This window comes from Carassius gibelio, chromosome B19 (genome assembly GCF_023724105.1).
Source record: "Carassius gibelio isolate Cgi1373 ecotype wild population from Czech Republic chromosome B19, carGib1.2-hapl.c, whole genome shotgun sequence".
NCBI classification, from domain to species: domain Eukaryota; kingdom Metazoa; phylum Chordata; class Actinopteri; order Cypriniformes; family Cyprinidae; genus Carassius; species Carassius gibelio.
In genome coordinates, this window is record NC_068414.1 from 10,836,933 (window position 1) to 10,852,701 (window position 15,769).

At 35.9% G+C, this 15,769-nt stretch overlaps 2 protein-coding genes across 3 annotated transcripts; one reads left to right on the forward strand and one right to left on the reverse strand.

Moving 5' to 3' along the window:
- The first annotated feature begins 35 nt into the window (after positions 1 to 35).
- LOC127979271 (uncharacterized) lies at positions 36 to 9,861 on the forward strand. 2 transcript variants are annotated; one of them, XM_052584611.1, is made up of 15 exons: positions 36 to 1,365; positions 2,286 to 2,380; positions 2,464 to 2,523; positions 2,608 to 2,821; positions 2,972 to 3,047; positions 5,246 to 5,586; positions 5,693 to 5,766; positions 5,895 to 5,992; positions 6,219 to 6,416; positions 6,517 to 6,603; positions 6,688 to 6,941; positions 7,055 to 7,183; positions 7,353 to 7,487; positions 7,613 to 7,727; positions 9,171 to 9,861. In XM_052584611.1, the coding sequence occupies exons 1-15, from the start codon at positions 1,354 to 1,356 to the stop codon at positions 9,386 to 9,388; spliced, it is 2,106 nt and encodes a 701-aa protein (XP_052440571.1). In that variant the 5' UTR covers positions 36 to 1,353; the 3' UTR covers positions 9,389 to 9,861. The 2 variants fall into 2 exon arrangements, with proteins under 2 accessions (XP_052440571.1, XP_052440572.1); XM_052584612.1 differs by having other exon boundaries at positions 5,895 to 5,986.
- A 63-nt stretch (positions 9,862 to 9,924) lies between these two features.
- On the reverse strand, positions 9,925 to 12,446 carry LOC127979281 (uncharacterized). Its single transcript, XM_052584631.1, has 7 exons — positions 12,367 to 12,446; positions 11,526 to 12,199; positions 11,380 to 11,425; positions 11,205 to 11,296; positions 10,817 to 10,927; positions 10,415 to 10,688; positions 9,925 to 10,257 (listed from the first exon to the last, which is right to left on the reverse strand). The coding sequence occupies exons 1-7, from the start codon at positions 12,376 to 12,378 to the stop codon at positions 10,048 to 10,050; spliced, it is 1,419 nt and encodes a 472-aa protein (XP_052440591.1). The 5' UTR covers positions 12,379 to 12,446; the 3' UTR covers positions 9,925 to 10,047.
- Between the last annotated feature and the right edge of the window lie 3,323 nt (positions 12,447 to 15,769).

Below are 15,769 nucleotides of genomic sequence, written 5' to 3' on the forward strand. Positions count from 1 at the left end.
TTATTATTAAAATTACAATATGGAGAAATGTACTTAAACTACAAACATATAATTTGATGGCAGACAAATCACACAGTGTGTCTGTTATTACCTCAATGTAATTGCAAGACGCTGTTTGGGTTTGATGGCTGCTCGATAATTCGTTGACTGACTTGTGAGCTCTGTTCCAACAACAGAAAAAAGCTTTCAAGTCCATTTACTCAGCACTCGTATGGAAATATGTCAGATGACGGTCTTTATCCAGATTGTGAAAAGCACCAAGTCTCCTGCGCAGGTTAATCGGATAAACCAACATTCTTCTACGCATCCTTGATGCAACTTTCTGAACAAAAGTTAAAGTGCGATGATTCTTCTTCTGTCTACAAAACATTATAAAGGGAATTAAAACAAAATGTTTAAATACCATACGGCCGTAAAGTAGACTATGAAAAATGATTTTAGATAAAACATTGTCTTCCAGGTATTACAGATATTCTGCAAGTTATAATGTATAAAAACAAAAATATTGAAAGAACTTATCCATTGTTTGAAATGGTTATATTTCTGCCAAACACGCTTTGCAGCCGCTGGTCTGATGCTGTACTTACATGCTTCCAGTGTGAATACTCGACAGTCTGCTGCTGTAGTGACGATGTAGTTGTGGGGACGCACTGCTCGCGCACTGCTCACGCTTGCAATCTGAAAGAGGGGTAAGATTAAGACTAAATCAAAAATGCCTGCCAAAATTAACACTGCTGTGTGTGTGTGTGTGTGTGTGTGTGTGTGATTTGGATGGGTTAAATGCAGAGCATGAATTCTGAATATGGGTCACCGTACTTATGGAAGTAAATTAATGCCAAATGTATTTGAATTAAAAAAGCTTATTGAATTACAATAATTGAAAAAATATGCATTGCAATAGCCGTACCTGCATTTAAATGCTTTGAATTTTTAAGTCTTGCATAATTATGGGCTGAAATTCAACATGGTTGTATATTTAAGACATGAATATTTCAATTAAAAACATTTCAAACTGATTTTCAAAATCAAAAATTCAAGAATTCATATTCACCTTTCAGATTTCACTTCCAAAATATTCGATCTGTTTAAAAATACAACCTACAATATTCAACAGGCAAGTTTCAGTCCATTTTATTTCGCTTTACAAATTCGCTTCCACAAATTCAGTGGTTCAAATTCGACAGTAAATTCAACGTTTCACATCCGGGAACAACAGGAAAATCAGTAGATTACCGATCACAATCTCATCTGCTGTAAATCGTCTTCACCGGCAGGAGGTGCAATCGCTACTTTGTCTTAACAAGTATCAACGAAACAGTCACGAGAGGCCTTCATAAAACATCATTTGACGAAATGGACCGAGAGGTGAGTACAAGTTATGATTTTATAGGTCAGTATGCTGTATTTATATGCGGAAAATTAAGATTAAGACCCAAATCATTGTATACTCAAGAGTCTAAGTGATTCCTCTTGTTACCCCGAATACGCAAGCTGTGTTTTTTTTTTTTTTTTTTTTTTTTTTACTACAAAGGTGACATAATGTGATCAATATAAATCCATAATTCGCTTGCCTTTGGTGTTTATATATTTTTTCAAGTAAAACCACTATAATACGCTGAAATTGAGTGTATTGTTTGGTTATGCTATGTTTGGTTAATGACAATATACTAAATAGCACAATTTTTATGTATTATATAGGATCATTAAATACAACCCAATCGCAATTATAAAATAAATCTGCCACTTGTAAATTAAGTTACATTTCTACCAGTATATTAGTTAATCTCCGTCTTTTAATTAAATAGGACTTGTCACTGCTATGTCCAGGTAAGGGCTTAATTTCTCAAAAGCATCGTAGGCATAAGTAGATGATAGAACTAATGTCACAGTGTTTCCAGCAGCCTTACACTCTGTTCATGGCGGATTTCATTTTCTGCCTGCAGGGCCCGCTTTAATAGCGGGAAAGAGAGAGCTCCGGTAACGGCAGCTCTGAGCTCACAAACACTGCCTTATCGAGCATTACATGCAAAATGAAATAAAAATGAAATCGAAAATTTTCTAAACGCAGTCAGTTTCCTTCTGAAATACAGTGAATGAAAAACACCCACGTCATGTTTATTTAATGAAGTCAAAGCCTTTTTGAAAATCCATTTGTGGTGGTCAGTTTTCGATGCTTTTCAGAAAGACAGTTCTGTATCTATATTAATAATTTTATATCTATGTTGACGTAATATTTTTTATGATACTTTCCATCTTCCATCCATGCCGTGTTTGTTTTTCACAAGGGAGATAATGAAGTGCTGAGATCAGCAAGGCACCTTTTGTCACTTTTGACACAAGAGAGAGCTGATGGGTCTTCTACTAGTCAGGGTATAAACAGGTATTGTTTTTTTTTTTATTATTAAATGGCAACACATACATTGTGATCAAAATTTTGATTTTTGTTGTTGTTTGGTCTGTCAGGTCATCTCATGTTAGAGGCCAAACTCCTGGGCCATCTTCTGTCCAAACAGAAATGACCAGGTAAGTAGAAACTGTATATAACAATCCTCGCCTATTATGAATCGTAGGTCTGTTCTGACTTCCATGTTACAATTTTTAAAACAGGTCCTTTCCTGGATTGTTCTCAAATCGTAGAGGAAAACGACGTTTCACTGGACCATGTCCTGTGCCCATAAAACCCAAACCATTTCAGGTCATGTTCCATCTGCTGCCAGCCCAATGTGAGCGGTCCCCTAGTGGTCCAGATCAACTGCTCCATACACAGGCAGGACTGGGACGCAGAACTGCCACTCTAGATGAGAGTATGACTCATCAGGAGGTAATGTGCCATTACACTTCCCGTCAAAAAGAACCTGTTCACTTGTTTATTTTTGTGAATGGTCATATAGATTACCTATAGAAGCTAGATTAATTAATTCTGTTATCTTTAATAGTTATGTTTCTTTTCTGTTTTTCTTTTTTTTAACAGTTATGTGATAAACTCATGGAATTGTATCCAAAACTTGGTGAGGTAACTGGTGGTTGGCTTCTTTATAAGGCAGCAGGTAATATTTACTGCCTTCAGTAATTGGTTGGCCTAGCTGTCTAAATAATTAGTTATTAATTACGCACACATACATACATGCATACACACAGAGAGAACAGTACTGTGTTGAAGCGTTATGCACATTTGATGTTTTATAAGAGAAGTCTGCTTTAGTGTGTTAATAGGAAATGTAAGATCTATCTATTTATCCATATATATATATATATATATATATATATATATATATATATATATATAAGGGGTGTAACGGTACACTAACATGACTGTTCAGTATTAACCTCGTTATTGAAGTCATGAAGTTACAGTCAGCTGTGCAGTAAAGTATACAAAGAGTGCATTCTCCTGCACATTACTATAATATTAAAGGGATCGTTCACCCAAAAATTAAAATTCCTTCCTCATTTACTCGCCCTCAAGTTGTTCCAAACCTGTATGAACTTTCATTTTTTGGTGAACTATCCCTTTAACAAAACCCAGACTATTAAACTCAGTTGCCTTTTTTATTTTTAGATTTAATAATCAACACTCAAATAAATACTATAAAGAGAAACATGTAAATTGCACTTAAGGCAGGTTTTGATACATTTATAGTCAGAATACTAATCATTGTTATATAGCTCAACACGTTTAGTCCTTTTGTTTTAATTCAAATTTTCTTAACTTTTTTGCAAGTATCATGCCTTTATTGATATTTTTCCATGGTTGAAGCACTGGCTGCAAGATTACATGTAAACAAAGATTGTCTGTTATTTTTCTTCTGCTATTTGTTCTGTTGTGGTGGCTACTGGTTCGTAAACAGCGTTGCATTATCATGTGCTGTGCCTTCTGAATTAGAGTGTGGATCGCCTATGACAGACTTTATTCATTATCTGACTATGCACTGAACCGTGTCGTCCATACCGTGATGGTTCAGGCCAATTAAATGTACCGTTACACCCCTACATAGTGCTTAACAAATTTATTAGACCACCTGCCACAGAGAAAACAAATATTTTAGAATCTGTCAAAACTTGTTTAAAACTATTTTGACAATAATACTGTCATTTATTAGGCAAATAACAAACTGAAAATGTAATATTTGGTATGCAGTCCAAATGCCAAGCTGGCATTCATTGTTTTATGTACAGTACTTTTCCACATTCTCTGATGACTTCAAAATGATTTCTAGTTGTTCCTAAAGACTTGCTTTTGATTAAACTTTTGTCCAATCTACTGTATCTTTCTGTAATAATATGAAATCCCCATATTCATCGGGAAGGAGGAGGCGGGAACTGGCGCACAATCAAATTACATTTTAATAATACCAAAACAAACAACACAGCGCATCAGCCCCTCACGGCCGACTGATGCACACAAATAAAAAGCAAAACATAAAATATGGCCCAGGCCTGGTCCTCTCTCGTCCTTCACGGTCGTCGCTCCAGTTTTATATCCTTCCATCTGCTACGTGGGACTCGAGACCGGTGGTGGGGCGCAGGTGTAGCTCATCTCCAATCATTATACCTGGCCTCACTCCTCGTTCCCACGCCTCTCGGCCCCGCCCCACTCGTCACACTTTCAATCCATTAAATCCTTAATTTGTTCAATAGAATGCAGTCTATACTTTGACTTGGCCAACTGTGACTAAATAGCTCAGTTTACACAAGCTGATGTATTAACATTACAAAAACATAAATTATTTTGGTAATGAGCATTACTGTTAGTTTTGGGCAGCTGTGGCACTAACCTTACATTGTGTGGTGGTCTAGTAAGCATTGTCGTAGGCTATATATATCCTTATATTATTATTATATAGAACATTTGTATTAAACATGTTGTATTAAAGCCGATAAGTGATTGATTATTTCCCTCAGCAGAGACACTTCAGATGCGCACTGTTCACAATGATGGTTTTGAATGTCTTGATCTATTATTTGAAATCACTTCAAAAAAGTAAAATACTATTAATGCAACATGTGCAGCGCAAGTCTGGCAAATAGGCTACATTAAATTAATTAATGGTGAGACATTTGTTTGGCTCTCAAAAATTATATAAAGATTTTGATTTTATGGCCAATGCATTGGTTATTGGCTTTCAGATACAAAGAATTATCGGTATCGACCAGAATTTTCATATTGGTGCATGCCATATATATATATATATATATATATATATATATATACACACATAACTGTTGTTGGTGTTTATACTTTTAGGGGGTTGGGGAAGCCGGAAGCTTTCACTTGTGGCACCTGCGGACTGTGGGTACACAGGCAGGCTTATCAAAACCTCCAAAATAGGGGAGAATTCTGTCATCTATATAGCTCCACTACAAGATGAGCTCGATGTCACTCCCTTGCCACCATCATCAGAAGCATTCCGAGATATGCCTAAAGCAATGTGCAAAAAATGCAAAATACTGTACCCACTTCAGATCCTCACAAATCACATTAAGACTTGTTCTGATGTTGTTGTGGTCGAAGATGGAGATGAAAGTCAGGATGAAACTCTGCATGATGCACAAGATGTGGAAAGTGAAAAAAAGAGCAATGAACAGGTAAATTCTCTCGGTATTCTTGCATTTCTTGCTAAATGTAGTTGGTCAAATCCTGTCGTTGAGGCAAAAAAGTTTTTAAGAAATGGTTGGTTATTCTATATTATAGGCTTGCTGTCCTATTTGTCAAGAAGAAATGCCCCTTGACATCTTGGAAGTTCATGCCAGTGAATGTGGGGAAAGGTGTGCATGCCAAAGAGTATTACTTTTGGCATAAACAGAAAAATATTTATAAAAGTACAGTACTCTTTACCTCATATTAGAAGCAGAATTTTAATTGTTGTTTTTTTCCCCACTTTCCTAAATGTTAGATCTATGGATGATGAAAATAACAACACAACTGAGTTGTCATGTATGGATAATGAAGTGAACGACACTGCTGAGTTTTTATACGTGGATAATGGTACCGGTAATTGAATTGCTTCTCATTTTGGCTTTTTTTTTTGTACAGTGCAAAAGAGGAGGATGTGACTGTTTTTGACATTGTTCTGTTGCTGACATTATAAATAAGTCTTTATTTTTATAGTCTATCTTGAATTTATGGTAAACAAGTAGAGATGGAAAAAATATATACACTTCTGTTGATGTGCAACAAAGCTCTTTTGATTTTGCATGATTGTTTATTTTTTTACCAGATTGGAAAACCCATCCAGATCCAAAAGTATCTATGGCTTTGTACAGAAGGGAAATTCTCAGACTGCATGAGACAGGGAAACCTATTTTAATGTGTATGGACTTGAGAACGTGTGCTGAAGAACAGGAAAGGCAACTGATCAACTTCTACAAGCAAAGAAATGTAGAGTGGGCCTGTCCTGTCAAATGTCAACTTGAAGGTACAGCCTAGAGAAAATGAAACTGTGTATGCTATAAAATATGCAGCTTATAGTGTATCCATGATGTCAGCTTTAATAACTGTATTTTCATTGATTTTAGGGGATGCTGCAGTTGGTGATGGAGTCACCAGACACTTTTTTTCTACAATTCTTGAAAAACTGAAGTATGGTTTCAGTTTGAACTTGGGTATGCAGTTAATTAGTTGCACTGAAAAATGAATTAATTATTTTGATGGGATTTACTAAAGCTGATTTGCAATTGAATTAACAGGAAACACAGGAGTTACTTGCCTCTTTGAGGGACAGCCAGACCACTTGGTGCCCTCATCCTCACAATTCCTCATTGAAAGTGACCTCTTCCTAGTAGCGGGGAGAATGCTAGGTCATTCTTTTCTGCACGGCGGCCCATGTCTTGCAGGGCTCAGCAGAGCTTTTGTTCATGTTCTACTTCAAGGTTCTCAAGATACTGCCACTTTGCAATTGGAGGACTGCCCAGATGTTGACATACGGGAGACCATCAACTTGGTGTGTGTGTGTGTATTTATTTATTTGAAAATGGTTTGGAAAATGGTTTTACCTATTTGGAATGTAATGTTGTTGCTGGTATGTATGTGTGTTACAAATATTTTTATTTTTAGCTCAGTGGACAGTCTCCATTGAATGAGGACCAGTCTAGTAAAGTCCTGGAACTTTGTTTGTCTTGGGATCTTCCTGGTCCAACAGAAGAAAACAGAAGGTGGCTTTACGAACGTCTGCTGTCACATGCGGTAATTAACATTTGTGGAATGTATCCACTACCCTCATTTCTATACATTTCAATTATATATATATATATATATATGATCTTTTATTTTTATCAAAAACCTTGTTAGTATGTTCTGTCTGTGTTGAAATTTTAATCTAATTAATTTTTTACCATTTCTTTGTATTTTGTAGGTTATCGGGAGAAGAGTACGCCAAATCAAGCAACTGAAACGAGGACTGAAAGACACTTTTGTTTGGCCTCTTCTAACTGAGAGGAAGGATGTGGTATTCTTTCCCAAGGAATCGGAGGACTCATGCACTCCTGAGGTAACGCTTTCTTCTCCAGAAAAGGACTACAAATGGTTTTTCCCTTAAACATGATATCAATAGCCATTTTTTGGCAAACATGAATACATGACTGATTATAGACTCTCATTCTGTTTCTTGTTTAGATGCTGCTTTCACATATCTCCTGGCCTAGAGAGAGTGATGACGAAGATGATGATGAATACTCAGCTGATATAAAGGAACGGATCACAGGGTATTTAAAGCAGTTCATTGAGACAGGTATGTGCATTGTCAACATTCTTACAGAGTTTTTTTTTTAAACAGCAGTTGAAGTACAAGTGTAAAAAGCCTAATGTAAGAAGTTAGTCTTCCATGTCTCATTTTTTCTCAATGCTAATAATGGCTAGCAGGTGAGCGGAGGCAAGGCTTTTTTTTATGCTCAAACAGCAACATTACACGCTAACTAAAGTTGAAAAAGTGGAAAAGCATAATAGGACCCCTTTAATATACTGTACAGTATATTCACATAGCTATGTGAGATAATTTGCTTGTTAATGATTGCTCATCAATTAGTAACATAAAGATTAACAGATTATTTACTGTAAATCGAAGTGCTTACAAATGTCATTAAACTTGGAATTTATATGATTATGCAATTTAAATAACATATTAATTCATAATCACAGCCTATAAGGTCATTAATTTAATATGTTTGCTCATCTTTTGTTGTGGTGTGTATTGTGTTTTTTTTTTTTTTTTTACCAATCATTAAATTATTGTTTTTGCTGTGCCCGATATGAAGTTGAAAATATTCATAATTTGTAAATGTTTATTATTAATCATTTACTACCTTTGTGTGTGTTGGACTTAACGCTAATGTAACAATACTTGTGTAAAGGGTGGTTAGTTAAGATTAGACTCCTTTACCAACCCTTAAAGCTACCCATACCAGCAAACCTGTCCCTAACCTTACCCGTATCCCACCTCAATAGCAGCTAGTGTGTTTGCAATAGAAGATGAACATAAGTACATTGTACATAATATTTTTTGATGCAAGTAGTTTAAGACACCTAATATAAAGTGTGACTTGTTCATTCTTATATTCTTAAATTTTTCTCTTGAACATCCAGATCACTCATAGCTACAAAATTTTCTTTTTGCATTTGTACATTTGTAAATGTAAAAAAGTGCATTACTTAATAAATGAACTGGAGTTTGATGACATTTGTAGATTTTCAAGAATTTTTGTGTAAAATTCTCTCATTACTCACCCTCGTTCCACACCCATAAAACTGCAGTTCATATTCGAAACACAAATGAACATCTTTTTGATGAAATCTGAAAGATTTCTGTCCCTCTGTTGACATCTATACAACTATCAATTAGTTTAAAGTGATTGTAAAACCAATCCAAGGAATAAAGCAGTTTAGTTCAAGGGCTTATAAGACCAGTTTGAATTTAGGGGTGAACGATCCTTTTAACAAGCACATCTCATATTTATAGCTATGTATGTTCTCATGATTTGATCATTATATAATGCTTATTAAGAATTTATTAAAATTATTATAAAGTGCTACCCCATCTTTAAACCCTCTGAAATTCCATTATATGAATCTAATCACAAATATCACAAGGGAAAGACTAGAGTTTGATTTTCTGAAGGAGTAAACAATAAGACAATTATAATTTTAGGGTGAAATTCTATAATTTCTGTTATTTCAGCATCCAGCAAGGACTTAAAAAACCTTCTGAAGTTCTGGGTCGGATGGGAGCAGATGGAGGCAAATATGGCTGTGGAAATTGTGACAAGTGATCTCCCAAAATCCTCTACCTGCTTCTGTATTCTCCGGCTACCAGGGCACTACAACAGTTTCCAGTCCTTCACCAAGGACTTGATGATGTGCATTGGCACTTGCAAGTATGGTTTTGGCCATGTGTAATTTTTAGACACATGTACATGTTACATTTGTTATACAGTGATATACACTTTTATTAAATGCCGTTACTGCACTGAGGACCAATGCTTTGTTCAAACCCAGCTTACAAGTTTTTTTCTTTTTCATTTTTGGGATTGCTTTGTACATGATGCTTGTTGATCATGTTGCTATTTTTTTGATACTATGCTATAAGATATAGTACGTTAAGTAATGGGTTAATGTAATGTACACGCAGTCACTTATACTGTCAACTTGTATCGTTCCACAATGGTTTTTTTCATGCATGGGCTCATGCAGTGGTATAGACATGTTGAATGTTAGTTGTTCCATAGCTTGTCAGAATTTGCTAAATATCATCAAGTACTTTTTTCTTTTAAAGTATTAGAATTTATGCAAAATGTATATTTAAACATGTTCAATGGAAGTACAAATATTAAAAATAAGTCTATTCTTGAATAAAAAAATCCATAATCCACTGTGCTTGTCACTAACTGATGGAAGTGTCAAATCCAACAAGTATAAATTAAACAAAAACAACATTCTTACATACAGGTTTTTTTTTATTCAGATACTTTAACGTATTGTTGAGTATAAATATTAATTATTTCTTAATTGCTTCTGCTAGAAGTCTGCCTCTTTAAAGCTAAAGATGACAATCACATTTATTCCATAATCGATTGGCAAAAATGAAGTGCAGCTAGATAGATGTCCCAGCCAAAAGTCTGTGAAGGTCCTTTGGGGTCAACATTTTCTCTGAGTGCTTCTATTTGCTCATCAGTCAGGGGACATTCGGTTTGAGGCACAACAATACTGGAATGTGCATCAACACTCAGTCCACTACTCTCCCAGTCTATATGTGGTATGCTTAATCCCTTCAAACAATAATAGAGCATTTTATGTCAATGAGATACCAATTACAGTTCTGAACATAGAATAAAGTTGCATCAATACAGTATAAAAATGTAATATCTTGTATTGAATACAGTGTGATTACTCAAAAGTTTTTACTGCCAAAATCCACAAACATACCTCTATGTCAGGCTCAGGTACAGCATTACGGACACTTCCCATCACCCACAGCTGGTTAGGAGACATATTACCCTCTGTGCGTATTGGGTGATTGTCCCAGGTGTTTCGGAATAGGTTGAGATCATCTTGAAGCCGTGGGAGAAATACATAGTGGCAACAGAACAGATGAGTAAGGTCAGAAATATTAAGGTGGCCACCTTCTTCCAAAGCATGCAGAACATCGTAGTAGACATTTGTCACTGATGACCAGACATCTCTCCACAACCTCTCTATACTGAAAAGAAAAGTAATATGTCAGTTAAATCTAACATTTTTAGGCAGATGTTATGTACTGGTTGATAAATCATATAAGTGGGTAATAATAATAAAATTGATTTTCAACAAAAAACTATTTTAACTCACCGCTGATTGTGGACGCTCTTTCCTGAAATAAAGCTTCCTCTTTCTGTCCCACGAACTGTGAACATCAGGCGAGCCACGTCCACATTTTCGACACCCTGATCTCCTCGTACCCTAAGAACATGGATGTTTAAGCACAGAGATTGAAACGCATTTCCCAGAAATGTTAAATTACTCGATGCAAAATTCATAGACATAAGCTCTGGTTTTACAGCTTAAGCTAGTGCTAGACTAAAATACATTTTGAGCTGTTAAAACTGAAAGCAACTTTTACTGGAATATCATAACATATGTCAGCGCCACTGTTTGGTCTTAAGAGTGTCAATCATTTCATTTATTGAACTTGAACAACTGAATATTATGACGAGATCTTACTCTAGATCAGGTCTACCTGAGAGGGAAGCCAAATGTCTCCACTGCTTCTTGAAAAAAATCCAAGGTGGTTTTAGCAAGGTTATTAGATGAAGCTCCAAGGTACATTATCTATTAAACAGAGGAAATTATTTGCCGGATGGTTAGTGAATAGAATATAGAGAAGTCAAAAATTAGTTAATAGTGGGCACTACCTTGCGTGAAAAGCCATCCACACCCCCGAAGATGACTATATTGTAGCTGTAACAAAAATATCATGCAAATGTTTTAAAAATGCACTCAGAGCTCTGGAAAGGACTGCAACATGCAATAACGGAGTAAACAAGCCTGACAAACATACCGAATCAGTTTATGGTTGGTGTCAATGTGCATTATTGACCTAGGACCTGACACTGAATAGGTCCTTCGTACCACGCAGCCCAACTGTGCCATTCGGGACATGACTCCCACTGTATCTACTCTGTGCATTGCTGCCCTGACCCGGTCGAACTGCACTTGGTGTCCTCGCGCCTTTAAAGCTGCTCTCATCATTCTGTATCCACACTGAGGCATGTGTTGCTTTACATCTGTCACACAATCATCTAACTCTTCGTCCGTGAGAGTGCTATATCGCGCCCGAATGGAGAGGTTACATTCAGCCATTCGTCTGAAAACTGTGCGTGTACTTACTCCAAGCATGCAAGCAATGGTTGGAACAGAAAAGTTCATGTGCAGGAGATTGGTGATGTAGTCTGGTGAGATTATAAGACGTGGTCGTCCCATCGACCCTGACTCCTGCAGAATAGTCGAAGTGCGCGTCTCCCCGTCTGACAGGTTTAGTCGAACTAGTCTGAGCAGTTCTGTGATGCCCTCGAAAATATCAGGTGGGATGGTAACTAAATTGGTCACAGCACTTAAAAAGACTAATTCTTGAGAGCAGATGAACTCCAGGTAGTCCATGTCAAGGGGTAGGCGTCCAACAGCATTTTCCAAGCGTGAACGGAGTCTTTCCAAAACATAATCCAAAAGCAAATGCTAAAGGGAAATAATAATAGCATGTTAAATACCTCAGTATTGCTGGCCAGATAAATGAAATAAAAAAAATGAAAAATTTACATCCTTACAATGAACAAACACTTCACTAAAACACACTTTTAAAAAATTATTACTTTAAACACTTAATATAGGCCTAATCAACTCACCGCTCGGTCCATTTCGTCAAATGATGTTTTATGAAGGCCTCTCGTGACTGTTTCGTTGATACTTGTTAAGACAAAGTAGCGATTGCACCTCCTGCCGGTGAAGACGATTTACAGCAGATGAGATTGTGATCGGTAATCTACTGATTTTCCTGTTGTTCCCGGATGTGAAACGTCGAATTTACTGTCGAATTTGAACCACTGAATTTGTGGAAGCGAATTTGTAAAGCGAAATAAAATGGACTGAAACTTGCCTGTTGAATATTGTAGGTTGTATTTTTAAACAGATCGAATATTTTGGAAGTGAAATCTGAAAGGTGAATATGAATTCTTGAATTTTTGATTTTGAAAATCAGTTTGAAATGTTTTTAATTGAAATATTCATGTCTTAAATATACAACCATGTTGAATTTCAGCCCATAATTATGCAAGACTTAAAAATTCAAAGCATTTAAATGCAGGTACGGCTATTGCAATGCATATTTTTTCAATTATTGTAATTCAATAAGCTTTTTTAATTCAAATACATTTGGCATTAATTTACTTCCATAGTACTTGCTTGTATTTCACTTCACTTGTTTTTTGTTATAATGACACTGTTTGATAAAGTAATATATGCTATACTCTCATTTCATTAAGGCTAATTATTTCGAAAGACCTGCTTTTGACTCTGAACTCCAGAACACACAAACTGAGAAAAATAATTTAATAAGAAAAAATTATCAATAGCAGTGAAAAACAAAGCATATAATTTAATGTCCCAGAGAATAATGGGAGCATAAGCAATTAATAATAGCAGTAATTAATTTTCAGCAACACTTCAAATACAATACAAAATATTCAATATTTTAATATCCAGAGAAACAAATGTTAATGATAAATACCCTGTGATGTTTGTACTGGCTACTGTATACAGGCCATCAGGGCACCATACTGACTTAATTAAAGAGTTTGGTGATTTTACATCCGAGTTAGTTCTGGCTGCAGATACAGTTTTAATAGTTGGTGATTTTAATGTCCATGTTGATAATGAAAAAGATGCATTGGGATCAGCATTTATAGACATTCTGAACTTTATTGGGGTTAGACAACACGTTTCAGGACCTGCTCAGTGTGGAAACCATACTCTAGATTTAATACTGTCACATGGAATTGATGTTGATAGTGTTGAAATTATGCAGCCAAGTGATGATATCTCAGATCATTATTTAGTTTTGTGCAAACTTCATGTAGCCAAAATTGTAAATTCTACTTCTTGTTACAAGTATGGAAGAACCATCACTTCTACCACAAAAGACTGCTTTTTTAAGTTATCTTCCTGATGTATCCGAATTCCTTAGCATATCCAAAACCTCAGAACAACTTGATGATGTAACAGAAACTATGGACTCTCTCTTTTCTAGCACTTTAAATACAGTTGCTCCTTTACGCTTAAGGAAGGTCAAGGAAACCAGTATGACACCATGCTATAATGAGCATACTCGCACCCTAAAGAGAGTAACCCAAAAAAAGGGTGCAGCTGGAGGAAAACAAAACTAGAGGTATGTCGTATTGCTTGGCGGGAAAGTAACCTATCCTATAGAAAAGCATTAAAAACTGATAGATCCAATTACTTTTCTTCTCTTTTAATCAATACAATGGCTAAATTAACGAAAAATAAAGCCTCAACAAGTGTTGACATTTCCCAACATTACAGCAGTAATGACTTTATGAACTACTTTACTTATAAAATCGATACTATTAGAGATAAAATTGTAACCATTCAGCCGTCAGCTACAGTATCGCATCAGACACTATAGACCCCCTGAGGAACAGTTCCACTCATTCTCCACTATAGGAGAGGAAGAATTGTATAAACTTGTTAAATCATCATAAACCAACAACATGTATGTTAGACCCTATACCATCTAAGCTACTAAAAGAGGTACTTCCAGAAGTCATAGATCCTCTTCTGACTATTATTAATTCCTCATTGTCATTAGGATATGTCCCCAAAACCTTCAAACTGGCTGTTATTAAGCCTCTCATCAAAAAAACACAACTTGACCCCAAAGAACTAGTTAATTATAGACCAATCTCGAATCTCCCTTTTCTGTCCAAGATACAAGAAAATGTGGTATCCTCACAATTATATTCCTTCTTAGAGAAAAATGGTATAAGTGAGGATTTCTAGGCAGGATTTAGACCGCATCACAGTACTGAGACTGCTCTCCTTAGAGTTACAAATGACCTGCTCTTATCATCTGATCGTGGTTGCATCTCTCTGTTAGTTCTATTGCATCTTAGTGCTGCGTTTGACACAACTGACCACAACATTCTTTTGCATAGACTTGAACACTTTGTTGGCATTAATGGAAGTGCATTAGCATGGTTTAAATCGTACTTATATGACCGCCATCAGTTTGTAGCAGTGAATGAAGATGTATCATATCGATCACAAGTGCAGTATGGAGTACCTCAAGGCTCAGTACTAGGGCCACTACTCTTCATGCTTTATATGTTACCCTTGGGAGATATCATCAGGAAACATGGTGTTAGCTTTCACTGTTGATATTTAGCTCTATATTTCTTTGTGACCTGGTGAAACACACCAATTTGAAAAACGAATGGAATGCATAGTCAAAATAAACAACTGGATGACGAGTAATTTCTTACTGCTAAATTCTGAAAAAAAAAACAGAGGTGTTAATTATAGGACCTAAAAACTCTGCATGTAATAACATAGAACACTCTTTAAGTCTTGATGGCTGCTCTTTCAGTTCTTCGTTATTTCTTAGGAACCTAGGTGTGATATCTGATCGCAATTTTTCACGTTTCTAGCATTTGTAAAACTGCATTTTTCCATCTCAAAAATATATATAAATTACGGTCTATGCTCTCAATGTCAAATGTAGAAATGTTAATCCATGCATTTATGACCTCAATGTTAGATTATTGTAATGCTTTATTGGGTGGTTATTCTGCATGCTTAGTAAACAAACTACAGCTAGTCCAAAATGCAGCAGCAAGAGTTCTTACTACAACCAGGAAGTATGACCATATTAGCCCGGTCCTGTCAACACTGCACTGGCTCCCTATCAAACATTGTATAGATTTTAAAATATTGCTTTTTACTTACAAAGCCTTCAATGGTTTAGCACCTCAGTATTTGAATGAGCTCCTTTTACATTATAATCCTCTACGTCCGCTACGTTCTCAAAACTCAGGCAATTTGATAATACCTAGAATATCAAAATCAACTGTGGGCGGCAAATCTATTTCTTATTTGGCTCCTAAACTCTGGAATAACCTATCTAACATTGTTTGGGAGGCAGACAGACTCTTGCAGTTTAAATCTAGATTAAAGACCCATCTCTTTAACCAGGCTTACACATAACATACTAATATGTTTTTAATATCCAAATCC

What these genes read in the sequence shown, in the direction of transcription:
- LOC127979271 (XM_052584611.1), top strand. An exon ending in TGTCAAATGTCAACTTGAAG is followed by an intron (nt 6,417 to 6,516) that starts GTACAGCCTAGA and finishes CATTGATTTTAG; the next exon opens with GGGATGCTGCAGTTGGTGAT. An exon ending in AGGACTCATGCACTCCTGAG is followed by an intron (nt 7,488 to 7,612) that starts GTAACGCTTTCT and finishes TTTCTTGTTTAG; the next exon opens with ATGCTGCTTTCACATATCTC.
- LOC127979281 (XM_052584631.1), bottom strand. An exon ending in AAGAGCGTCCACAATCAGCG is followed by an intron (nt 10,689 to 10,816) that starts GTGAGTTAAAAT and finishes TTTTCTTTTCAG; the next exon opens with TATAGAGAGGTTGTGGAGAG. An exon ending in TACCTGAGCCTGACATAGAG is followed by an intron (nt 10,258 to 10,414) that starts GTATGTTTGTGG and finishes TATTGTTTGAAG; the next exon opens with GGATTAAGCATACCACATAT.